Consider the following 27445-nt stretch of genomic DNA (forward strand, 5'->3'; position numbering starts at 1 on the left):
CGGTTTCCGTAGCATTAAGCGACTAGGAGAATTGCTACTCTCCCCTGGATGGGATGCTAGTCCATCGCAGGGTTACCCCCCAGCAGTAAATTCGCCGGTACCCATTTATACACCTGGGTGGAGAGAGGCACTGTGAGAGTAAAGTGTCTTGCCCAAAAACACAACACAGCGCCCCGGCCAGGTCTCAAACCTGGGCCGTTCGACTCGGAGTCGAGCGCGCTAACCATTTGGCCACCGCGCCTCCCACTACTATTTATTCTTGCAGTAAACCACAGTCACAAATCTTGAAAAATATCACCTTCCCGGGTAAGCTGCGTGATTATTTTACGATTATTACTTTACTCTCGTATGTTGTAGCCAGGTTACTTTATTACATCAGCTACAATCCTGGACAATCTAGTTGAGAGAAACGCCAGTTTAGTGCAAATAATACTTTTTTTAATGCCATTTCTAAAAGCATGCACAGCTTGTCGTTTCTCCCTCCTTCCCGCTCAGTGTTTTAGAATGGTGCTCTTACACTCGAGGCGTGATTATTAATTGAAAACAACAGTGAAAAGAGGGAAGAAATTGAGGGGCAAAGAAAGGGGGACGTACCTTTTATGACCTTAAATATAATCATTAGGAAAAAGTGACTCAACAGTTTTGCCAAGGATTGTCGAGAGCATGTTTAAGGGAAATTAGAGGATTTGAATCATTTTGGAAGATAATAAGCGGTGGTGTTATCTTTAGAGCTTTTGTTAAACGTTTTGAATTCCCCTTAAAAGCAACGCGTGATTAAATTATCTGAGCGCAAAATAGACCAATTATAACCATAAAAAAGGTCCTTCAAAGAATTACATCTGATTGCCGACCAGAGTGCACAAACCATACCCTTCTTCAGACCCAAAAGGCCAAAATCTAGACCCTTTGTCGCCGCACAAACCTACTGTACATTGCTTATTATTGGTGAATTCCCTGAGTGGAACTGCCATGGGGAATACAATATAATGATTGCGATTATCTGAATGCAATAAAGAACAACATGGTAAAAGTTTTGTATTTATTGTTTGTTGAAATTCCTCACATTCCTGCATTCGAGAAAGGCTCTACTAGTGAGCAAACTGTTTTTTCGAAGAAAGCCATGAAAACATGCACCCGGCTGTACTGGTAACCACCTTGGGCTTATTTGTTCCTCGTCACGAAATGTAACTTGCTTCATTGTTTTTGTCTCGGTTATGATGTTCAACATCACCAGAAATAGCACTGCAGCATTGTGATGACGTCACCGGTATAAACTGGATGGTAGTTGTAAATCGAAGCTGCTTTCTCTTCCTTTCTGCTTGGGAATCGATGAGAACCTAGACGAGCTAAAACCAAAAGAAAATTTTGATATTCTAAAAATAATAATTATCATGTATGCTGTATGCCGGACCGATGGACATTGATTCCAATACAATGACTCTTTATTATGCACATACGTCACCCCAGAGAGTGGAGGCGATACACCATATATGGGTTATGTAGGCATGTACCGTAGGATAGGGTATGCTTTTTTTTTGAAGCGATCTTGTCCTTAGAATGCCGGGTATTCTTTAATCCACTTTTGGCATTGTGATTCCTATGTTAGCTGCAATTACAGTGCGTTGACGTCAAGCTAAACGAAAAAGACATGGTCTGTTAAAATTGAACTAACCGTTAACTTTCCATGCTGCATACAAACAACCTGTCGACACAATTCTTAGTTATCGTCTTACCCTTGAAAACGTACAGTCGATTTTCTTGGTCCAAAGATTTTTCTTTGGCCCTCTACTCTACTGTTCAGGTATGTATAGAGCTACAATGGAGAAGGTAAAAGTTAAATTAAAACCCCAGTAAATCGAATCTGAATCGACCTAAATACTACACAGGACGCAAAAAGACAAACACTACCATCGCATAATTGTATACCTCTCTCTCGCAAATAATTTTTCAATTCATCGACCATTAATTTCGAGAAATCTTCACTGCATGTTGTTTTTTCACTCGAAGCCTCCATGTTTGATGGGATGCAATGCACTTAGCCTCGATCTCATGAGTCGATTTCGGCACCAGATCTCTAAAATGCGAGAACTCGGAAATGGGCTATTGTATTTGCTTCTGTTTTGGTATTGTAAGGGGAACTTGAAAAATGTGGGCACTACCAATCACCACCAATACTGCCACCACCCCTGTAGGCCAATACCGCTACCACTATCACCACCATTACCAATACTAAGTAGGCGAGAAACGATCTTCGCAGTGAATTTTCCAATTTCAGTAACAGGAAATTAAAAAAGCCTGAAATCATTCAGGGCTTCAATGGGATTCGAACCTGTTACGTCTACGAAACCGTTGCGATGCTCCTCTGCCACCACCACATCGGTTATTCAGTATTTACGATTTGAGATTTATGTATTGCAGGTAAACGACTTAGAAAGTCATGGAATTTTAAGGTGGCTCAATCGGATTTTTGAGTGACGATACCTTTCAACTTTGAGCAACTTGTATGTCACCGTAAACACTACGACTGAAAATCGATCAATACAGCTGTACTAAAGAAAGATGAAAGTAGAACGATCTACTTATTGCTTGCCTGCTTCCCTAATTGAATTTCTGTACAGAGGATACAGTTTCTATTAATGGTTCAATCAATAATGTTATTCCTGATCAGTCTCTGCTCTTCAAATTAACCATCAGGTCTACATGTATATCTTCATTGGACATTGCATGCTACAATAATGTGTTCAATTTTCTATTCCAGTATCCATTTTCAAAGAAATTCCACGCGAATTAAAAAAAAACCTCAGTTCATTTGTTTCTTTCTTAATATTTTTAACAACTACAGCTATGTCAGGATTCTTTAGAGGAGGACTCGAAAAGAGCTGGACCCTCTGGAAAATACCAGGATGATGTAAGTGTTTACTTTTCAATCCCTAGATAGAAATACTAACTCTCCTTACTGACAGCCTTACATTTGTTTAAAAGACGTTCTGAGAATTTGAATCTACATCAAGGCAGTATCTTTTATTGATGAACTTGCTTGTTCTCAATACCTGCACATATTACAATGTAATGATGCTTTAAGGAGAAATAATAAATGGACAAGCTTTCGAAAAAAAAGTTCTCATTTGAAAATAGATCAACAATGATTTTCGTGCTCGTCTTTTCTCGGCGAGATTCAGCCAGTCTGGTCAGACTTACTGTAGCCTGCGAACATGCTTCCAAGTGGAGCAGGGCGAAAAAATAAACCGGTGAGCGAAGCAAGCTGAGCGTTGCCTGTTCCTTTCTCCCCCAGGCTACGCTCAGCTCCCTTCGCTCACTGATTTATTTTTTTCCCCTGCTCCACTTGGGAGACTCACTGAAGCATCACAAGGCACTGGGGCGACAACAAACTTACCTGAGTCATGTGGAGAATGGGAACGCCTGTCGCACCTCTCCCCATTCTCCTCACCCCTGGGGTGGCGACTTGCGACCAGGTCGGGTCTATTTCCTCCAGAAAACAAATGCGCCAACTGAGGTCCTTGGTTTATTTTTCGCATCGACCTGGTGTGACTAGCATTTAAAAGTCTTTACATCAATGTGGTTCCCTAAAATGATTCTTGAATTTGTTTTAATGTATTTTTTTATGGATTTGATGTTTTAGGAGGTGGTGTTACTCTAGGGTGCTGTACAAGACAAACTGTAAATTTAAATTTGTAAATAAAGTTATTCAAGTAATAAGTGTTTCAAAATGCCTTCGCTCTGATATAATATATCCCTTGCTTCGTGTATATGTTGCAGGCCAATAAGTTTTCAGGGTAAATTTGTTCCCAACTTAGGTTACTCTGTTTTAACCTGAAGATAACACCTTTGCAATGACATAGAACAACAATATTTGAATTCATTAAAAAGAAATCCCAATAAATAAATTCAAATTGATTTAAGTGATTAAAAAAGTGCTATCTTCTGGTTGAAACAGATTAAAGTAGGTTGGAAACAGATTTAGCCTGAAAACCAATTTGACCTACAACACATACGCCTGAATGAGGGAAAGTTGACAGATAAAAGTGCAAAACAATTAAAAGAGATACGAAAAAGGGATTTCTAGGAAAATCGAGAACTGTGTTCTTAGTGACCTTGTAAATGTATTTTTAAAAGTGTTTTTTCAAATCAACAATGACCTGTGATCTTTGATGCCACAAGGAAATGATTAAGACTTTTATGTACACACTAATTCAGTATTCTACAATTCCGAATTAAGAGGTCGTATCGTTTTGTGGTTTAAACTTTTTTTTAAGGACAAATTCTTTCCAATTAGGTGCATAATTACACAAGTTCCCTATCAGGGAGTGGGGGAATTACAAGGCGAGAGCTTATTAATGGTTCAATCAATAATGTTATTCCTGATCAGTCTCTGCTCTTCAAATTAACCATCAGGTCTACATGTATATCTTCATTGGACATTGCATGCTACAATAATGTGTTCAATTTTCTATTCCAGTATCCATTTTCAAAGAAATTCCACGCGAATTAAAAAAAAACCTCAGTTCATTTGTTTCTTTCTTAATATTTTTAACAACTACAGCTATGTCAGGATTCTTTAGAGGAGGACTCGAAAAGAGCTGGACCCTCTGGAAAATACCAGGATGATGTAAGTGTTTACTTTTCAATCCCTAGATAGAAATACTAACTCTCCTTACTGACAGCCTTACATTTGTTTAAAAGACGTTCTGAGAATTTGAATCTACATCAAGGCAGTATCTTTTATTGATGAACTTGCTTGTTCTCAATACCTGCACATATTACAATGTAATGATGCTTTAAGGAGAAATAATAAATGGACAAGCTTTCGAAAAAAAAGTTCTCATTTGAAAATAGATCAACAATGATTTTCGTGCTCGTCTTTTCTCGGCGAGATTGGTTGGAAACAGATTTAGCCTGAAAACCAATTTGACCTACAACACATACGCCTGAATGAGGGAAAGTTGACAGATAAAAGTGCAAAACAATTAAAAGAGATACGAAAAAGGGATTTCTAGGAAAATCGAGAACTGTGTTCTTAGTGACCTTGTAAATGTATTTTTAAAAGTGTTTTTTCAAATCAACAATGACCTGTGATCTTTGATGCCACAAGGAAATGATTAAGACTTTTATGTACACACTAATTCAGTATTCTACAATTCCGAATTAAGAGGTCGTATCGTTTTGTGGTTTAAACTTTTTTTAAGGACAAATTCTTTCCAATTAGGTGCATAATTACACAAGTTCCCTATCAGGGAGTGGGGGAATTACAAGGCGAGAGCTTATTTTCGGAAGGAAATTTGTGTTACAAAATTTTTTGAGTGTATATAAAAAGGTCTGCCAAGTGGCCCATCCCGCTGGAGCATATACTGATTTCCATAGCATTAAGCGAGTAGGAGTATTTCTACTCCCCCCGGGTACCGTTGATACACCTGGGTGGAGAGACGCAATGTGAGAGTAAAATTTATTGCAAAAGAACACAACACAAGGACCCCGGACAGGGTTAGATTATATGGACCGCTCGATCCGGCGTCCAGCACGCTAACCATTAGGCCACTGCTTCTCCCATATTGGGTGTATATGTGGGAGGTATACTGCGTAAAATTCTCTTATCATAATGACATGACAGCCTTCGGTAGTAAAACGAACAAGTGCTATATTTGGGGGCTTATAAACGTAAAGGCTTATTTCGAGGGCTTATTATTTTCACACATCGTCATCATCATCATCATCATCATCATTTTTGGTATTTTACGGTGGGGATGGCTTGTTTTCGGAATTTTTCGCCATGCATACTGAATGACAGAAAAAAATATGCAAGAAAAATCGTAACATTGTTTTAATAATGAGGTTATAATAATATTATTTAAATATAAACGAAGAAAATGATAAGCCAAAGTCTCGCTCGTCTAGTATACTTTGGCAAATTTCTAAAAACAGTTAACAAAGCAATTTCTTGGATATTTTTCTGATATGTACAATGCAATGTGCAATCTACCATGGGAGTCAGAATTTTAATTCTTACCTTTGCGAATGATTGCGTGAACCGTGAACAACTCGCAAAGAAAACAACTCTGGCACCCACAGTACTTGAAATGTCAGACGAATACTCAAAGACGCAAGGTTAAATCACCTCATTTACATGTATATCAGCCATCCTTTAGAGACCGGAAGTGGGTGCCACATTCCGTCCCCTCACGCTCGCGTTTTAAACATTTTATAACAAAATACAATCCGTCCCGCATTGATTACGCCGTCTATCAACAATTTCTAAGTTGCGGCAACTTTGTGCTACAAAAGGATGTTCCTCACCAAAAATCTTTTTCTTGATGGCAAGTGCAATCTCGTGATATTCTTTTGCTGCATTGTACTGTCCGAGATAACGATAAACAACTCCCAAGTTGTTATAACTTGCTGCTACATGAGCATGTTCCTCGCCGTAAATCTTTTTGAAGATGACCAGTGCCATGCTGTGGTATTCTTTTGCTTTATTGTAGGATCCGACAGCACGATAAACAAGTCCCAAGTTGTTATAACTTGTTGCTACATGAGCATGTTCCTCGCCGTAAATCTTTTTCAAGATGACCAGTGCCTTCTGGTGATATTCTTTTGCTTCATTGTACTGTCCGAGATTCACATAAACATTCCCCAAGTTGATATAACTTGCTGCTACATCTGCACGTTCCTCGCCGTAAATCTTTTTATTGATCGCCAGTGCCTTCTCGTGATATTCTTTTGCTTCATTGTACTGTCCGAGGTCACAACAAACATTCCCCAAGTTGATATAACTTTCTGCTACTTCGGCATGTTCCTCGACGTAAATCTTTTTTTCTATGACCAGCGCCCTCTCGTGATGTTGTTTTGCTTCACTGTACTGTCCAAGATCATGAAAAACATTTCCCAAGTTGCCATAGCTTGCTGCTACAGTTACATGTTTCTCGCCGTAAATCTTTTTCCTGATTACCAGTCCCTTCTCGAGGTATTCTTTTCCTTTATTGTACTGTCCGAGATGGCGATAAACATCTCCCAACTTGTTATAGCTCTTTGCTATATCTACATGTTCCTCACCATAAATATTTTTCCTGATGACCAGAGCCTTCTCGTGGTATTCTTTTGCTTCATTGTACTGTGTGAGGTCATGATAAAAAGCTCCCAAGTTGTTATAACTTGCTGCTACATCTGCGTGTTCCTCGCAGTAAATCTTCTTCCTGATGACCAGTCCCTTCTCGATGTATTCTTTTGCTTCATTGTACTGTTCGAGATGACGATAAACAGCACCCAAGTTGTTATAGCTCGTAGCTACATCTGCGTGTTCCTCGTCGTAAATCTTTTTTCTGATGACAAGTCCCTTCTCGTGGTATTCTTTTGCTTCATTGTACTGTCCGAGATTCACATAAACAAGTCCCAAATTGTTATAACTTGCTGCTACATCTGCATGTTCCTCACCATTTATCGTTTTGTTGATGACCAGTCCCTTGTCGTAGTTTTCTTTTGCTTCATTGTATTGTGCAAAATCACGATAAACATTTCCCAAGTTGTTATAACTTGCTGCTACAACTGCATGTTTCTCGCCGTAAATCTTTTTACTGACGAAAAGTCCCTTGTCGTAGTATTCTTTTGCTTTATTGTACTGTCCCAGATCATGATAAACAGCGCCCAAGTTGTTATAACTTGCTGCTACATCTGCATGTTCCTCTCCGTAAATCTCTTTACTAATGACCAGTGCCTTCTCGTGGTATGACACTGCTAATTCATACTGACGTGACATCGATAGTGCGGTTCCGTACACAGCCAAGATATTTGCTTTTAATACGTCACCCTCTCTTGTGTTACTCATGTACTGAAAAAAATCACAGGCTGCTGCGGAAAAGAGAGAAGCATTTGTAGAATTGCTGAGTTCACAGCACACAGAAGCAGTTAAGTAAAGCCACGAAACAACCTTGTCAGTAGAGATAAAGGATGTTAACTTCTTCACCAAAACATCTTTTGTCGCAAAATCTTGATACAGAATTTCATGCAATGCTTTGCAATGGGCCGTAATTCTACGTAGCATTACGCAAATGAGGCCACTTTCATTTACGCGATTTCTCACCGACATAGTAAGGGAGTGAAAAACCTGAATTGCCACAGACATACACTCAGTTTTCTCTGTGAAATCAAAATCCAGCGTCAACATTTTCTTGAGTGCTTTATGAATAACGTGATGCACTCCTAAATAGTCGGGTATACCATCTTCACTGTATGAGCAAGTTATCAAGGAGGATTTTAAAACCTTTGTTCTGATTAACTCTTCTGTCTGTCCCGAAGTTCGAGTTTTGACAAAGTTAATTGCTGCCTCAATTGGGAGAGATTCGGAAGCACATAGTGAAAGAAAGAATAATGTCTGGCGAAGAACTACATCGCTTTCCAAAGCACTATTTATTGCCATTGTTATTGCAGTAGTCATTGTATTCGAATTCGCCGGATTCCCTTCAGCAAGAGGTTTTTCTGTCGCTTCATGATCGCCACGACCGATTGTTTCCATGAAGTTTGTCCAACAGTAGTTTGGAAAACCTTTATTCACAACAGTTTGTACATAAAATGCAGCGGCTGCTAAGGCAAGTGGTTGATACTCGAGAACCTCAGCAACCCTTTGAGCTTTGGCGTGATTTGAAATTTGTGATACTTGTTTCAATAGCTCTACTGCGTCCCCCGGCTGCATTCCTGCACTTAGGGACTCGTGGTAAGTATGAGGAGCATTTGTAGGAATCACACTGCTGTCTTGAGTTGTAATCAGCACCTGACCATGACCCCATTCTTTACTGGCAGTCTGAGGCAGATAGTTGCGAACCAGAGACAGGTCGACAACGTTATCAGCAATTATTAACCACTCTGAGAACTGTTTGATCTTTGGCAAGATTAAATGTTGGAGTTGCTGGACTATTTCCTTGGGGCTGTTTACTTTCGAGGTCGTCAGGTTAGTTAAAGTGTATTCTGTAATTCCTAACTTTTTAGCTAGACTGATGTATGAGTCTGCTAGCGTTTCAAGGGTTTCTGCATTCAGGGTTGCAACAAATGTTAAGCGTTTGCTGTCGCTTGACCTTATCATAAATACCTCTTCTCCAATTTGTCGTTCAATTTGAGTTTTTCCACACCCGGGATTTCCAGAAAAATAAATGGTACTGACTGCACCATTACTACTTTCTTGAAGCCCTTGCATTTTTGTCATAATCCTTGTGACGTCATTTGAACGTCTGATGATTTCGTGACATGGTTTGAATGTGAGATGACAGAAAGACTCAATTTTGGAATTGATCTCATGCGTAAGATCTCCTTTACTCTGTATGGTGTCATGTGCGACTTGTAAATCAGATTGGGATTGTGTCAATTTTGAAAGGAGATTAGCAGCCTGAAACTTTAAGTTGTTAACTTCTGCCAAGGAAAAGCTCGTCTGGTTTTTAACCGCCTCGATATCATTGACTGGAAGTCTCAAAGAGTTGAACGCAGGCAACACTCTTCCAACATAATTCTTAAACTCAGCGTCTGAAAGTTCGGCCTCGCTGATATGAGCAATGTCACTTCGGATCTGACGAAGAAAATCGACTTCTGTCCTGATTGCTGCACTAAGGGTTGTGCCAATGCTATCTGAGAACAGGATTGCGTAGAACAAACAACTACAGTCCCACTCTGCCGTGTTTCCATTCTGTATTGTGGCGAGATATCTTGCGTTCCTCGAACGGCTTTTTCGAGATTCGTTGTTGTAAAAGTCTAAACCATTTTTTGGTGTGTCTTTCCATTCTCCAAGCGTTGTTTTGTAGCGGAAATCCCATTCTTGTCTGAATATTTTTCGTAGACCTTCGGGTACCAAGTTAAAGGCAATGTAACAAATTCGAAAATAGTTTAACTGTTCTGATGAGTACTCCATTGTGGAAAGTCCTGCAGAGAAAATACATTGGGCCTTTAAAGGTAATTAGGAAAACGTGTACAAGATAATGTGTGTAAAAACTGTCACACACACAGAATAAAAAAGGCCTGATGACCGTGAAGGGCATAATGATATGCAAGTTTGAGTTGTTCTGGCTTTTGGAAGTGGCGTGTTATCCGTACAAAGGTTAAAATGTTATGCCACACCCCGACCACACCCCGACCACTGTGACTTCCGTGGCAAGCGAAATTAAAGTCTTTATCCTCCTTGATTTGTTTTTCATTTAATTATAGAATTATGGGTGCAATACTATTGTAAGTGTAAAAAGCCTCTACGCAGGCATCTCCGAAACTGCGCGTCTTGCTTTCAATTTTAATGCACTTGCGTCATAAAAAAAACAATAACTAATGCACCTGTCGAACGCCGAATGGGGGGTGGAAGCCGGGCATAGGCGGTGTAATGGCAAATTATTTACTTAAAGTGGGTCGTTAAACCGTTTCAATAGACTTTCTAACACTGTGACATTTGCAATAATGTCAAGTGACTCTTTCACTATCCACAGATTCCCCCCCCCCCCCACCTTCCTCCTCCGCTCCAGTTGCAGCTTAAGGCCATTCCACCGATAAAGAACTGACACTAGATTTTCGCTCAAACTTTTTTCCAACTGGTTGTTTATATTAAGATAACTTTATTTTTAAAATGAAAAAGAGGGGTCCCGGTATTCGTTTAGGAGCAGGGACACATTGAATATGCTCCATATTTCCTTACAATATCAGCAAATATATTATCACGAGTACTTGCTAAGTTCACATTTGAGTTTATTATTTATATTTCTACAACAGAAATTTGTTCATATTCATTTTATAGAAAGAAGGTGATTGCTAGACCCAGAAAAGTAGAAAAAAGTGATAGGTTCCGGTACTCGTTTACGAGAAAACGACGATTTATCTCTCTTGCGAGCCAAGCCGTATAGAAAAAAACCCCGCCATATTCTGAATGTGCGCGCGGTAATCACGCGTAAAATTATGCGCAGTACGGGATGCGCAATGCAATACTTAAAAATGAACTTAACCAAACTTTGATTTGGTATTAGCGGAAGGAAAACTGAGTGGAAAAGAGCAAAAAGAAAAACATGGGGCGAGGAAGCGGAAAATTTTCTTCGTCACGTCTCTCCGACTAACCCTCGTCTTTTCTTTCACTCGCTGTTCTTCGCTTTACTCCCAACTAACCGGGAGCCTGGAACAGACAAGATACCCGCATGAATCTCCGTTTAGTCTAAGGCCCCGTCCACATCAATACGGATTAATTGGAAAACGGAGAAATTTGAAAACACCGTAAAAAACATTTTCCGTCCACATTTAGTTCGGATTAATTTGAAAACGGATCTATTTTGGTCAAAAAAGGATAAAATGTGTTTACAAACACCCACTGTGAAGAGTATTTTCGAAACGTTTTGTTTTTAAAATGTTTTCCGTCAAAAAACGCAAAGCCGACGTTTTCAAAACAATCCACCTTGTAGAGCGTTTTCGAAAAGAATGTTTTCGGTGGACAATTTATCCGGATTAGTGTGGACGGTTGGTCAAACTGGATGAAAACACTGATTTTCAAATTTAGTTGGTTTAGTGTGGACGGAACCTAATTAGCATTTTGAAGTTTGTGTAGTCATAATTAAAATTTTAAATAAATCAACGGTTCTACAACTAAAGAGTTCAAGATTCCTTCATATCCTCAATTAACGATTGATTAGGTCAATCTTATACGCACCTTAAAAAACCGTTAAATTCAGGACACTCCATGATCTACGTAAAGTCCATCTCTGCGGCGAAAAGCTCTGTAACCATAACAAACGAAAATGAAAGTTTTAATATGCCAGTGTAGTGAATTATAAACAGGACCAATGGTTTGGCCAACTTGCCATTTAGAATTTACTTAGTACTTATAATATGCAAATTTGTGTACGAGATTCGTGGTTTTTATTGCTTTATTTAAACCAAAGAGAAATTGTATTTTAGATAACCAACGAGCTTTCATACTAGGTGGGCAGTTCTCCCTTTCATAAGCTATAAGTGCGTGCAGCGCGAAAAGGTCTGTTTTCCAGCCGTTTTGGTTTGAAATATAATGGTATGGTTTTATGCACTCTTGTCATCAATTAGGTATATTCGACAAGGTTGCCCCCTATCCGGAATTCTGTTTATCTTAGGAATTGAATTATTTGCAAGAGCCTTAAAGAACAATGCTTCCATCAAAGGCATTCAAGTTGGTGACAACGAAATAAAAGTAGCACAATATACTGATGACACCACTGTTTTTGTCCGCGATATAAAATCAATTCATGAGCTGCTTAGTTTTCTTAAAGATTTCAGTTCCATCTCCGGCCTAGAGATTAATACCGCGAAAACTGAAGCAATGTGGTTAGGGCTGTGGAAAAACAGACAGGACACTCCCTTCGGCTTCAAATGGCCGAAAGAACCGATACTTTCTTTAGGTGTTTTCTTTTCACATAACCAAATTGATGCAGATGAACTCAATTTTGGTGCTAAAATAAGAGACCTTGAAAAATCGCTGAGCGCGTGGCAAAGAAGAAAGCTAACGTTATATGGAAAAATTAATATAGTTAAAACACTAGGTCTCTCTAAACTGATCTTTAATGCAGCTTCAGTCCTGCACGTCCCATACCACTTTATCGAGGAAATCAACAGGATTACGTTTAACTTTATCTGGGACGGAAAATCATCTAAAATCAAAAGAACTACCATAATAGGCGAAAAAAAGAACGGTGGACTAAAAATGTGCGATTTTACAATTATGGAAAAGGCACTAAAGACAGCATGGATCTACAGAATTCAAAGCAACTCATCCGCTGCATGGAAATTCATTCCGGACCACATTATGCGACACCACGGCAATCTTACTTTCTTAACGCATTGTAACTATGATGTTAAATCTCTAAAGCTTGAAAATCTGCCGTATTTCTATTGCTCAATCTTAAAATATTGGCAAAATTTTAAAACACTAGATGACAACAACAGTGATATTAAACAGGAAATTCTATGGAATAACTGCAGCATTCTTATCGACAGAAAGCCAATCTTTTATAGAAATTGGTTCGCCCAAGGAATTGTTCGTTTGCACCATTTACTGAACGAGCATGGAATTTTTTACAACCTTGCTGAATTTAAAATAAAATACAACCTTAACGTGCCTTTCACCATCTACTACGGCCTCCTCGATGCCATACCACGCGCGTGGAAAAATGAACTAAAACTGTGTAACCATACCGACATTGTCAACCAAAATAGTGAAACACTCTTATCGACTGCTTCAATTTACTCTACTTTCCTACAAAACTCCTTCAAACCACCAACTTCGCAAAGTAGGATCCTTCGTCATGGCTTTACTGATAGTAATGTCCAAAAGGTTTATCAACTACCTTTCACTATTACAAAAGAAACCAAAATCATCATGTTCCAATATAAAGTTATACACAACATACTCCCTACTCAGATGAGTCTTTATCGTGATGGTCTTTCTGACAACGACACCTGTCTTCTATGCAATACTGAAAAACAGACTTTAAACCATTTGCTTGTCAATTGCTTAAAAACAACCTCCTTCTGGAAATTATTTGAAGACTGGTGGTATGAAAAGTCCCAAGAACGACTATCTCTAACTCAAAGCATCAAACTGTATGTTTTTTTCGGTAGACATCACACTGGCAGGCACTTAACTATTCAATTATCCTGGGAAAGCACTATATTTTCTGCACAAATGGTGACCAAGACGAACTGTGTTTCCGAACGTTTCTTCTTCGTCTTCACGACAAATTGCAGATACTTAGAGAGAGTGCAATCGCAAGTAAATGCTTAGACAAATTTCAGCGTACGTGGGCTTTCCTTTTGTAAGACTCCTTTTATAACATTCTAAATCCGAACTTTATATTTGAAGCATATTAGTATTGTAGGTAAAGTAGGATAATTCAAAATTAGGCGGGAAATTTGTAATTTTTGTAGTGTTATGTAGTGTTACTAGTGTGTAAGCGTGTATTATAAAGCAAAATTGTGCAAACAAAAAAAACAAAAAAAAACCTGTATAGTAGTAGTAAAAAACTGTAGTTTATAGAAATATTGTATAGTAAGTAGTGTAGTATAAGTATTGTTTTTGTAAGTAGTATTGTAACTAGCGTATGTTTTTGTTTTGTAAGTTGTGCTTTTTTTGTGTTGCAATAAAAAAAATAAATAAAAAAAATAAAAATAAAAATTAAAAAAAAATAAAAAAAATAAAAATCAATTAGGTATATTGTCTGGAAGAAACTACTTTGTTACCAGTGCTATTGTTTATAATTATCTCTTGAGAATTGTAATTGACAGTTGATTGTACATTACTTTACCACGATGCGTTGCGAATTTTTTTGGAAAATTGCGTACTAGTGAATCAAATTGCTAATTTAACTAGCGAAACAAAGTTCCCAACTTTGGCCCAACTGAACTTCGCATGATTGCTAGTTGAGGAGACACGTTACTCAAAAGTCATGGCGACGTCTGAACTTGGTGGTTTTATGGACAGGTCAAGAAAACAAGGCGGCAGCGGGGATATTCTAGCGATTCTAGCGGCTCGATTTACAAATATTCGTTTGAACAACCACGCGTCAACAAAAACTTTAGTATCAACGTTCTGACCAATGGTAAGTAACTTGTTAAGTATAATTGAGCTTTACATGTACCGTCCGTTGCATCGAATTGAACACGCCCGAAATAAACATGTTCGAACTCGGTATCAAACGTTGCATGATTCGTCATTTAAAACCTCCTCATTTTGAAGTATAAGTATAAGGTGACTTGGGACAAGTCGAGACGCTGATTGTTGAACATGAGAGAAAGCACGAGTTTTTCGAAAAGATTGTTTACCTCGATAGTTCAAGATTGTGACGAGAACGTGAAGTTAGACAGTCCTCAGCTGATTGAAGGAAATAAAGATTGTGTTCAAAGTCCTCTGATGCGTGGATTATTTTTCTATCATATTTTGTCTCAAAATCGATATTTCTGCTAAATAGGAGCACTAACAAACATGATAAGAAAAAAGGAGGGAAAATAAAAATGCGAAATTTTTCCAGTACAGTTTAGCGAGGGGTAGCAAATCGAGAAAAATGGTATTACACGTGTGGATAATAACTATTCAAAGTGGCTATGAGCCACTAAACTCGGAAAATTTATTATGAAACAAGAATCGAAAACAACAAACTGACAAATAGAGATTTGCTAAAACAAATGATGTTTAACTTTCCACAATTCAGTTCACTTCACTTAGTTTCATTGTCATCTAGCTGCTCATCGAGAGCAGGCCGAAAGGGCAAGTGATAGAGTTCCCATCGGTTGCAAATTGTTTTCTTTCTTTTTATTTTTCCTTTTTGTTTTTTAAAGATTAGGCAAAATAATGATATCATTAGAAAGAATAAGTTTTGGTCTATTTCAAGAAAATTGACATTAATACAATATTTGCATGCATGTACCGTATTTATTCGGCTATTAGCCGAAACCCTAGACTTTTAGTTTTTGGAACCAGTTATACTGACAAAAAATAAACCCAAATCGCTCAGCTATAAGCCAAGACCCAATTTTTCCTTCAAGCTATAAAACAGTCCACGTGCAGCGAATCAACATATCGTTAAATCACAACTATGTAATTGAAAAACAACAAATCACTGACAAAGAATGAATTTATTAATAGAACCGTACACAAGCTTAAGCGTGACAAAACATTCACCTGAGTTCAGAATCCCATCTCAAACAATCACGCATTCTTCTGAAGAATTAAGCAGTAATCGATCATCATGCCAAAAGCTACTGGTTTTCTAACAACGAAACCTTCAAGTTGAAAGTTGTTGCCGATGTAGAGACAGTTCAGAACAACTGCAAAATCACCAGAGAATACGGGATGATTCCTGATGATTCAGTGAATCTTCAGTTCGTCGCAATTCGCCAGGGAAAAGATCAAGCAGATCAAGCGGGTGAACTTTAAATGTCACCAAAACGAAACATGTGCTGTTACCAGCATTTGTCAAGTATCCTCAATCCAATCAAACTCTTCTGAAGTGGTTTCTTTTAGCAGAGAAGTCGTGGCATTTTAAGTTTTCGCTTTTGAACAAAAATATAACACGCAGCCGATTTCTGTCAGATCGTGTTACAATGTTTACCAAGCGCGTGTGAACGACCGCTTCTGATTGGCCAGTTTCTGGTGTCGCGACAACAAGTCAAATAGATCGATTTCTTCTTGACCCTTCTTGTCTTGAAAAGTCACGTTAGCAGTGATTCTGCAAATTAACTAAACTTAAAGAAAGGAACAGATGGAAAGGAACAGAAACAGTCTCAGGGAGAAATAATTATTGTAGAAGAGATTGCGAGGAAATTGTTTACGACATGCGGGATTTCGAATGCCCTCGTCAGTTCAAAAGACGATCACATACGCCGACAAAACAAATAATATTCCAGTGCGAGCTGATGGAGGACGGGTTCCATCCTACATAGCGAAGAAAAGTCGAATAAAAACTTCATTCCTAACGTTGTTTCATTAAACCAAATGGATTTTAAGGAGCCGCCACTAAAATAAAAGGTAATGACCAAGAATAAATACAAACGCTTGTTAATTTTCGTTTGTTGATGACCGCTCGGCTTATAGATGAATATTTCATTCAGATTGAACTCTTTTCTAGTACCATTTAATTTTTTTTGGAAATACTCGGCGATAAATCGAACCCCTAATTTTGTTGAGTTTTAACCAGTTCTCAGTAAGATTTGGTGAAAATATATCGTCTTTGTGTACTTCATATATGCGCATGCGTTCAGCACAAAATTCCGTGTGCTTGGGTCTACGCCTGGAAGAATGCATACCACAAGGAGAACATTTGGTTTTCAGAAACAAATATATAGCCTTTGTGTACTTCATATAAAGTAACACGGATGAGGGTCGCATTTTAGCCAACCCCCTACCCGCTTCACAAGATTAATTGATTAATTCAATTTGATATTAATTAATTAATTCAATTAAAATGTTTACAGGAATCGATGGCAGGAGTGAAGGAGGGAAGGAGTGAAGGAGGGAAGGAGTGAAATCGGCCCGCTCACCAAAACTCGGAATTTTCCGAGTTAAAAATGATATCCATACATGTATGATATCATTTTTGACCAATCAGCTCGCAGAGTTTGCAATGTTTCAATGCTCAATGAGCCAAAGTAAATCGCTATTAAGTCGAAACATCTTCGGAACTTCTTCGGCAATCTTCGGTAATCTTCGGAAAAGTTCGGAAATTTTTAGAAAATGTTCGGAATCATTCGTGCAACCTTCGGACAACATTTTGAAAATTTTCGGAAATCTTCGGAAAATCGTCAAAAACATCGTAATTAGTAGGTTTATATAATAAACGGAATAATACATGGTTGCTTGCATATGTTAAATTTATCTTCTCGTGTTCAAAACCGATATCTCACTCGTGAGCTATTGATTTGACCACTCGAAGATAAATTTCGTATCTCCGCACAACCATGTATTATCCTCTATGTATCGATTTGGTAGCAAGAAATACGAATGGGATGTTTACTTTTCTTGGAAACGAAACATTTAAAGATCAACAAAGATGCAAAATACCTGAACAGATTCTGATGTTGTAAATGGTTGACTGGTTTTGTTGATTGTTCTTCTCTCCTTATTCCAAACACCATACGGCTGCAAGAATAAAAAACAGATGCATAGTTACCGTTAATACACCTTTTTTTTCACTTGAATGAAGTAGATTTGCATCTTAAAGTCATGCTATATGTCTTCAAAGGGAACACCAGATTAGGAACTGTTTATTTCAAATACGACTTGAGCTCAGTTGCGACATTGTTAAGTAAATAACATAGAGTTACGTTAGCGTTTCTGTACCTTCTGGTGCTCTAATGTATCGATTTGGTGTCAAGAAATTAGATGTTCACTTTTCTTGGAAACGAAAGGTTTTAAGAACAACAAAGGTGCAAAATACCTGAACACACTCCGATGTTGTAAATGGTTGACTGGTTTTGCCGATTTGTTATTCTCTTCTCCCTTTAAATGAAACTCTACAGGAGCGAAAGACAGAAATATATAGTCACCAGTAATACAGGTTTTTTTTCCAAAGTTTCACTTGGAAGAAATAGATTTGCATTCCAAAGTCATGCTTAATAACCTCAAAGGGAACACTGGACGAGCGACTGTTTATTTGAATACAACTTGAGCTTTTGCCATGCTGTTAAGTAAATCACACAAAGTTTCTGTACCTTCTAATGTTTCTGCTCAAATCAACACCGACTGATCGCTGCTTCTACCTTCCTCTTCCACGATAGGCACCTAACAGAATTGTGAAATCTCGAAAGTCAGAAGGTAATAAAACCAAAAGTGCTAACTGAAGAAGCAAATATCTGTACACTGACGCAAGCTTCATACTTCACTTCACTATTGACAGTTAGTTCCTCTGTAATATCACATGACGTTTACCAGGGGTACTAAAAATAACAATAAAATAAAAGCTTCAGGGATGAAGCTTGTCATGGATGGATGGCCTGACACGTCAAAACAACCCTAACCAGAAACCGCAGCTTAGTGACAATATATTACGGCAACAAACAATAGATAACTATTTAACATGCAGTTTTGCCAATGCAACTGAAATATAGGAAAATTGTATCCCAATTATTTGTTACATATAGTTTCAGTTCGAAAGTCAGAAAGTGTTCTTTTATTCAATAAAACAAGAAGCTAGCTAGAGCAGTAAAGTTTTTCTTTAAGGCAATATAAAGACCAAATACTGTATCTCTCCTCATAGTATCCGAGATTGAAATGTCAATTCCCCTTACTTTTTGTGATATATTTATTTCAACGTTTTAACGCTTTTATGCTCAGCTGCTAGTGTTACTCTCCGCGCTCTACCGTAAGAAACGTTGCAATACCGACTGCCGTGCAGGCTATTTTGCTCTTCTTTCAGTTATCCAAAAAATGAAAATCTGCACATAAAAGAAAAACAGACAGTCGCGGTAAAACATGGGAGTTTGCCAACGGAACTTCAGCAGGAAAACTTTGGAAGTATTGAACAAAGATAACAATGTTGCAAATCTGACATAAAATAAGGTGATTTCATCACTAGTGTTACACTCTGCGCTCTACCGTAAGAAACGATGCAATACCGACTGCCCTGCAGGCTAGTTTGCTCTTCTATCAGTTATCCAAAAAAATAAAAATATGCACATGTAAGAAAAACAGACAGTCGCGGTAAAACAGATTCGTAAAAGTTTACTTTGGCGAAGTCGATTCTTGCAGGATGCTAGCTGTTTTGTCGCAATGAGTTTTACAGTAATCAATTATCAATCAACATAATATTCTCTGCATAAGGTAATATTTAGATAAACATCCTCTTGCCAGGGAACTTTGGCTCGAAATATTCAAACTTCAGCAGGAAATACTACATAAAACTTTTGGAAGTATCGAACGAAGATAACAATGTTGCAATTCAGACATAAAATTCGGTGATTTTCCTTCATACGGCTTTTTCAGGTAGCTAAGATAAATATTAAACACTGAAGCCTATATTTTCAACAACACTATACACTTTCGGTTGAAACAAAATAGTCCTGCTCATATACAAACGTCCTATCTAACCTTTTTGAAACCATGCTTCAAAACAGTTGTTGCTGAAGCCTTACTCTTTTATTTGAATGTCAGGCAAAGTAAGTTTGCAGATAATCAACAATTGATGGCAGTGAAACTTATTTTTAAGAAAAAACCTGAGACTAACAATACTGTCCTATCTGTCCCGTTGGACACTAAATCTTTACATCAAACTCCCTTACAAGTCAAAATATTTACCCCGACTTCAGATATAAATTCTCTTTACTAAGTAACAGATATTTATTCTAAAGTTTATTGTAAGAATAAGTGCTACATCGAGACATTGTCTTCTAACCAATTATGTTTTCTTTATCCGACAATGTATCGATTTGGTAACAAGAAATTTGATGCTCACTTTTTTTTCGAAACGAAAGATTTTAAGAATAACAAAAGCACAAAATACACCACTTTCATAATGGCGGCCAATTTATTTATTCTTTTATATGTATGTTAATTAGCCCTACTGGCCTCGTTTTAGAGTAAAAATTCTTTTGAATTTTTCACATGCTGACGAGGCCAGTAGGGCTAATTAACATACATATAAAAGAATAAATAAATTGGCCGCCATTATGAAAGTGGTGTATACCTGAGCAAACTTTGATGTTGTAAATGGTTGATTGGTTTTGTCGATTTGCTCTTCTATTCTATCTTCAATCGAAACTATGTAGTCACTGTTAAAACGCTGCTTCCTTAATCGTTTCACTTTGGCAGAACTGGTAAATTTGCATCCTAAATTCATGCCTAATGTCTTCAATAGGAACACTAGACGAGTGAATATTTATTTGAAATAGAACTTGAATTGCCACCTTGTTAAATAAAACAGATAGAGTTTCTTTACCTTCTGGGGTTTCTGCTCAAATCGACACCGACTGATCGCTTCTTCCACCTTTCTTTTATTCACCAGGCACCTGAACGGATGCAAAACCTCGAAAGTCTAAAGAAAAATGAAACTGAAAGCTAAACAAGCAAAGAAATATACACTGACGTGAGCGCGCTTCATACCTCACTTAACTTTTGAGAGGTTAGTTCCTGTGTTATCACGTGGCTTTCATTGGGGCACTGAAAATAACAATGAAATAACAGCTTCAGGGATAAAGCGCGTGATGGATGGCCTGACAAGTCAAAGCAACCCTAATCATCTGAACAACTGCTTGGTGACGATACATTACGGCAACAAACAATAGATAATGATTTAAAATGGAGTTTCATCGCCAATGCAAATAGCTTAAAAAATGTAATAATGAAGATAGCAACATTTTATTTTCATAAGATAAGCAAATTTGCTTGATTTAGCAGAGTCAAAAGTGAGAATTACAAATCACTTAAATTGCCTTACTTAACATACAGAGTGTTTTGTTTTTTTATGCTGGTGACGATTGCGGTCAAGATTAAAATGCATAGGCCAATGATTGCTAGGAAACATAAAAACAAAATAGTTTAATGAGAATATATCTTTGAGTGATAAAGCAAAATTAGACATTGTTGTTAAGCGAGCATTAAATTGGAAGTTTTTCCCGTTATGGTTTGGTAGACTTGTAATGGTGTTAAAATAACATTGGAATGATTCTTCAAATTCATAAGTCAATATATATTTTTCCAATTCTTAGTGCAATCCTTTAGGATGTCAGTGAGTGAATTTGTTATAAAATCAACTAAGGACTGCAAATTACAGAATGAAAGTTTTCTTGTGCTCATACAAACACATTAATCCCACGATACGGATTAAGTCGCTATTAATCCTTTCACTCCCAATCTTGATGAACTTTAAATTCTCTCTACTGATTCACAAACATTCACCTCAACGTTAGTTCTGGGAATATAGTAGTAAAAAGAAAGTTGTCACTTACTTAGGCCTCGAAGACAAAATTTCTCTAGCAGTGATGGAGAGTTCAGTCAAGTTGGTTGATGGTCGTTATCAAAAAGCTCTTCACTAGAGGGAGCAAGTGCCTAATCTTCCAAACAATCGGATTTTGGCAGAACGCAAGATGCTGAACTGTTTTAAAGGTACGAAGGAACCTTCTCAAACTCATTAATAATTCATCTAGTTAAAACAAAGGAAATTAGAACCGTGACGGAGTTTGGAAATCTGATCTTAATTAGCATAGATTTTGACGATTTTATTTTTCCGTTCTCGTTGTAGTTTTAGTTTCGATTGAGAAGATATATCAACCACTCGACAGAGTGTTTCATCACATTTCAAAACACCTCGAAGTTCGTCAAAAATACTCCGCTGCGCGTCGTACTTTCAACTCTCTTCTCGGTGTTTGGAAATGTGATGAAAAACGCTGTCTCGTGTTTGATATATTACATCAGAGACTACGTAGGCAAGAGGGCACGCAAAAAGAGTTCCAAAGAATGAGCTTGTAGTCGAGGATTAACCGTTGTGGTATTTACCTCATCACCCTGTGTTTCATGCTAACAAGCCCAGAAAGACAAGAGTGGTCTTTGGTTGTGCGGCAAAGTTTAGAAGGATGTCTTTAAATGATCAACTCTTAAATTAATGGTCGAGATCTTACAAGCAGTATCGTGGGTGTGTTGACAAGATTTCGTCACGAACGAGTCGCACTTGCAGCAGACGTGGAAGCCATGTTCCACCCGGTTGAGAGTGTCATCAGACGATTATGACGCGTTTAGATTTCTTTGGTTATCGGACAATGATCTGAATCAGGAACCAGTTGAATACCGCATGGAGGTTCATTTGTTTGGGGCCACGTCGTCGCCGGCTTTTTCCAGCTTCGCCCTCAGGAAAACGTTAGAAGATAACATCAATGAATTTGACGAAGAGGTTGTGGAGACTGTAAAGAGGAACTTTACGTGGATGATTTCCTCAAGTCAGTAGAATCATCTGTTCACACTGTAAACCTTGCAGGTCAACTACGAGAGCTTCTCTCCAGGGGTGGGTTCCGTCTTCACAAGTGGCTCAGTAACAGACCTAAAGTTATGGAGACTATATCTGAACGTGAGAGAGCTTCGTCAGTCCTAGACCTAGACTTGGATAAGGAAAGACTTCCTGTTGAACGGACTTTGGGCCTGAGATGGGACATGCGGAAGAATATGTTTATTTTCAGCGCCGTTCTGAAAGATAAGCCCAACACGCGCAGAGGGATATTGTCTCTGACAAGTTCGATCTACGATCCTCTAGGATTCCTCGCGCCGATCATTCTTCTTGCCAAGAAACTACTTCAGGATTTATGCAAGCAAAAGCTAGATTGAAATGATCCAGTTGACGAGGATGAAAATCAGAGATGGGAAAATGGAAAGAAGAACTGCCCAAACTTCCTTCCCTTTTTTAACTCTTCAGTTATTTCAGGCAGCCAGACACTTAATTAGTTATTTATACTTTATATATGTCTTTTCCTTTTGTAAATATTTAGGGTAAATAAAGTTTGTTGTTGTTGTTGATAGCTGTCAAGAGGTGCCTCAAACCTGCCGATCTCGGAGAATAGAAGACCGTCGAGTTACATAACTTTGCTGACGCCTCGCATTTTGCCTTTGGTGCTGTCTCGTATCTAAGACTGGTGGATATGAAGGATAATGCTTACTGCTCGTTCCTCATGGGGAAATCCCGTCCTGCGCACATCAAGCCGATGACAGTTCCAAGACTAGAACTTTCAGCTGCGGTTTTGGCCGTTCACTTGGACAAGACCCTTAGTTTGAGCTTGAAATACCAGTGCAGCAATCTGTATTTTGGTCAGATTCTACTACAGTGCTCCAGTACATCAGGAATGAGTCTGCCAGATTCCATTCACGTTCCAAAATCAAAGGGGATATTCTAAAGTTTAAAATTCAGCTGAAAATGCCCATTTGGGGTTATTTTAGCTGAATTTCTTCTAAAAATTCACCTGATTTGTTGCCCTTTATTGTTTTTTTTTCCGGCTCAGTTACTTTTGGATAAAATGAGCGGTTTCTTGCCGAAAAAGTCTATTTTATTTAAGTCAGAAATTCGTCCAGTTTTCCTCCTTCTTTACCGTTTTTAGACGTTCGGGCTAGAAGACAAATTTAAATGCCTTTTCAGCTGACTTATGTCAGCTAAAATAATGCTATATGTACGTGTTTTCAGCGGAAGGCCCTTTTAGCCGTCTCAAAACCGCACGACATTACATAGAGCTGGTCGAGAAGGTTAAACGTATATTAAACCGAGAGAAATTTGCCGGCTCTTGTCATGGTTTCAGAAATTTCCGAAACCTTGACATAAATTGTTTTTAAAAATTTCCGAAACAGAAACATACCACTAAATGGTTTCAGAAATTTCTGAATCCATTTTGCTACAATAGTCTAAAACATTTACCAAAGACGTCCAGCAGAATTTGTTTCGGAAAATTTTGAAACCACTATTGGTCCCCTAAATAGAGAAAAGCATAGGGTGGATTTGGAATTTTCTGAATCCATTCCATAATATGAATAAAGTGGTTTCGGAAATTTCTGAAGCCATTTGGAAGAATGGGTCCAGAAATTTCTTAAACCATGCATTTTACTTATGGATTACTTAAAAAAATTTGGGAAAATTCACCTCTTTGCCTACGTAGCACAATAACACTATTGAAAAACCAATTGTTTTACTGCTTTGATACCCATTTTTCATATTCAATTCTACGGCATAAAACGATAGAAAGGTCCACTGTGTGTATTTTTAGATTAATAAAAAATATTTTCTTTACATATTTCAATTTAAACGTCCATTGTTCTACAACTGTTTAACATTGTCTTGCCAATTAAAAGACTTCTATCAAAACTAAACATTCTTTGCTAGTAAGCTTTGATACTTCTCTTTTAGATACTTGTACGTCGCTGATCGAACTGTTTAGTTGTCCAGTTTAAATTTAACAAGAACTTGAAAAGAAACAGGCCAGTTTATCTTCCTAAATGTTTGTATCCGCTTAAGTTACATATCCGGGCTGCATGCCATTCTTTCCTCCAACTCCCTTTCCAATACTGAAGCAAGAATACACACGTCACCATTGACTTGGACTATCCTGCCAATAACTGATACGTTTTTGTAGTTTTTGATATGCGTACGAAAACGAATTCGAATACATCCTTTTTAGCAGATCCCATGAGGTCGTCGTTGTCTACCTCAGCAACACGCGACAATACTAGCTTGGTCTCGGTTCTGATATATAGCGCCTTGTGTATTCCTACAAATAATCCGAAAAGATGCAATCAATTACTCACTTAAATAAAGAGTTTATCAAAACATCCATGCACTATTTTATAGCTTTCTCAGTTTTAGTCTCGTCAGTTACTGATGATATCATAATAAATGTGAACTACTGAAGACCGAGGGCAACGAATTCTTCAAAGCTGTGACAGAACCGAGAACAACTATATTGATATAAAATATATTTATAAAAAATATATTTTGTTGTTTTCTCCTATTACGATGAATCTCCCACATTAAAGAAAAATCTCAGCTTCGCTGGCCCAACACAAAGGATTGTGTCAGTTTTATTGCAACACAAACCGCGAAAACAGTAACACGACTTTCAAATGGTTGATAAACATGACACCACCACGTTGCACATTTTTTGTGTAGGAAAACTTTTAAAGATATAGTTCATAAGCTGACTATCTCGATAGCCTGCGAATACAGCCGCCTCTCACCGTTCTCGATAGTACGTGCGAAACGCAAATAAAGAGTAGCAGGTTTGGAGTAATTCAAGATTAAAATTTTGAAGTATAAGTACCACACAAAAAATGGCCCCCGCTAGTTTCCGCTGGATTCTTATGTACTAACAAACATTGAAATCTATAGACTTACATTTATTTTTAGGCTGCCACTTAGCTTTTAGTAACATTACGAAAATGGTGCAAATTAGGACGTACATCAACCAAATAATAAAAGTAGCGTTACATGATGCATTTGCGACCTCGTGTTGTAATTATTTTGCCGAGTATTCGGCTCTTTCAAAACTAAGCAAAGTAAATTATTTTACCTGCAGATGGAAGGACTGAACCGAGTCTGCTGCCATTCGCTGTCTCCTTTATTCTAAAGGCTCCTTTATTCTAAAGGCTTCATCGGTTAAGCCAGTTCAGTGTAGCAGTTTTTAACTCTGATCGGTTAAACCGCCCGTTAGTGCCTTTGAATAACAGCTACACATCAAATACACGGTGCGACTCACGCAACACAACAGGGGGAAATGCCTGGTATTTCCGTTTTACCGCACAGATTACACGTGCTTTTATTATGGCCAGTTAGGAGATTTTTGAATAATATCATCGGGGGCATTTCCAATCTAGCACACTTTTAATCACAACGACACAACTTAATTTTGATATACTTTCTATATCCTCAGTACCTTTCTTGCTGCTAACTGTATAGCCAGACTAACTCGAGGTTCGTCAAAAAACGAAATACATTTGCATATTCGGCAAAACTAAACCCATCGGTTAACCATAGCATTCCTTTGATGCCTGTAATGAGAGGTGACGGTCTTGTGGTTAAACGGACACGTAGAGATCTGCCAAAACGGTTGAAAACAGTCAAAAGACATGTAACGATTTAGAAGTTGTATACTGCTCAAGGAAAGGATGTCTGTTAAAGTCTGGAAGGACGATTACATCCTAGGATTATTGATTTTACGGCTGTTTACCCGTTAGAACATGCAGAAGATTGAGAGACAAACCCCCGTAAGGTAGTTTATAGAGAATGGTTTGCAAGTAAGTGAAATGATAGGTCGTGAAGTATGATCGTCCGGGTGAGAGTAGTTCTGAGAAGAACTGTTGTTGGTGACTGACGTTTCGACAACCTGAGCGGAAGTCATCTTCAGAGTCAAGTGAAAAGTTGTTGTCAGTCGATGTTGTTATAAGTCTGGTCCGTTGATGTTGATTGGTCAGTTTAGCCGTGATGTAAACTGACCAATCAACATCAACGGCTAAACTGACCAATCAACATCAACGGACCAGACTTATAACAACATCGACTGACAACAACTTTTCACTTGACTCTGAAGATGACTTCCGCTCAGGTTGTCGAAACGTCAGTCACCAACAACAGTTCTTCTCAGAACTACTCTCACCCGGACGATCATACTTCACGACCTACTGATACTCCTGGGTTCAAACCATTTACTAAGTGAAATGAGTTCTGATATTCCGCTCGCTGTGGTGATGAAATAATTTACATTTCGACGCGCTTTAGCAGTTGGAATCGTTTCTCGATTAGTGAACATATTTGTCGGGTCCTTGCCAGTCTGCTGGATGTCTACGTGAATGTAAACGAAGCGAAAAGATATCTTAATTAACTATATTTTAATTTTAAATGGAATAAAACTTACCACGGCATGGTTCATGTTTGATTTATTTTCGAATAAACGTTAGCTGGTCTTGAGCGGAGCCCATTTTTGCGAATGTCTGTTATTTGATTTTCCCTTATTCTTTAGTACCAACGTATGACGTATTTTCTCGATTAAAGCCCAGCTCTAGAATAAACTCGAAATAAACGGCCTGGTTGCCGGTGTTTATTCAAATTGTGACTTTTATTTGAACCCGACTAAAATATCCAGCAGCCGGCGCGGGATCTATTTTAAAAAACTAGATACCCAGCAGTCTAAAATTCTCATAGAATTTCCACGACAATATTTCATTTAACTCTCCTTAGGTTCTAAATATTAATGTTTTGGTTTTGTAGTGGACAATCGAATTCTCACAGCCGCGGCGTACTTTAAGAAGAATTTCTGACTGCGGTGTATCAAGTATTTTTTAGAACGGCTGTCCGTGAAATTTTCGCGAACTATTTGTGAAAAAACCTTTAAAAATCGATGTCCGTCTTTTCTAGTCTTTGGCGAAATTACTGATTTTGGCAAAACTGAAAATAGTATGGAAAGCGTTTACTGATTTGTTTGGATACTAATGTATGTACGAAATGGTCTCGGA

The 27445-nt window shown here is 38.0% G+C and overlaps 1 protein-coding gene across 3 annotated transcripts in view; it reads right to left on the reverse strand.

Annotated features, from left to right (window-relative positions):
- The window catches only part of LOC144631046 (uncharacterized), a 66060-nt gene extending 45825 nt beyond the window's left edge, over window positions 1-20235 (reverse strand). Inside the window, exons 1-4 of one of the 3 annotated variants that reach the window (XM_078489417.1) lie at window positions 20160-20235; window positions 18190-18259; window positions 17916-17991; window positions 6182-9912 (exon numbers count right to left, since the gene is read on the reverse strand). In XM_078489417.1, the coding sequence (XP_078345543.1) occupies window positions 6215-9901 (3687 nt within the window). In that variant the 5' untranslated portion in view covers window positions 9902-9912; window positions 17916-17991; window positions 18190-18259; window positions 20160-20235 and the 3' untranslated portion in view covers window positions 6182-6214. Of the gene's footprint in view, window positions 1-3109; window positions 3550-6022; window positions 9913-11686; window positions 11733-17915; window positions 17992-18189; window positions 18260-20159 lie in introns of those variants that run through there. The other 2 variants (XR_013566662.1, XR_013566661.1) reach the window with 2 other exon arrangements.
- Between the last annotated feature and the right edge of the window lie 7210 nt (window positions 20236-27445).

Source organism: Oculina patagonica, chromosome 11 (assembly GCF_052425735.1).
Source record: "Oculina patagonica isolate OP01 chromosome 11, crgOcupat, whole genome shotgun sequence".
NCBI classification, from domain to species: domain Eukaryota; kingdom Metazoa; phylum Cnidaria; class Anthozoa; order Scleractinia; family Oculinidae; genus Oculina; species Oculina patagonica.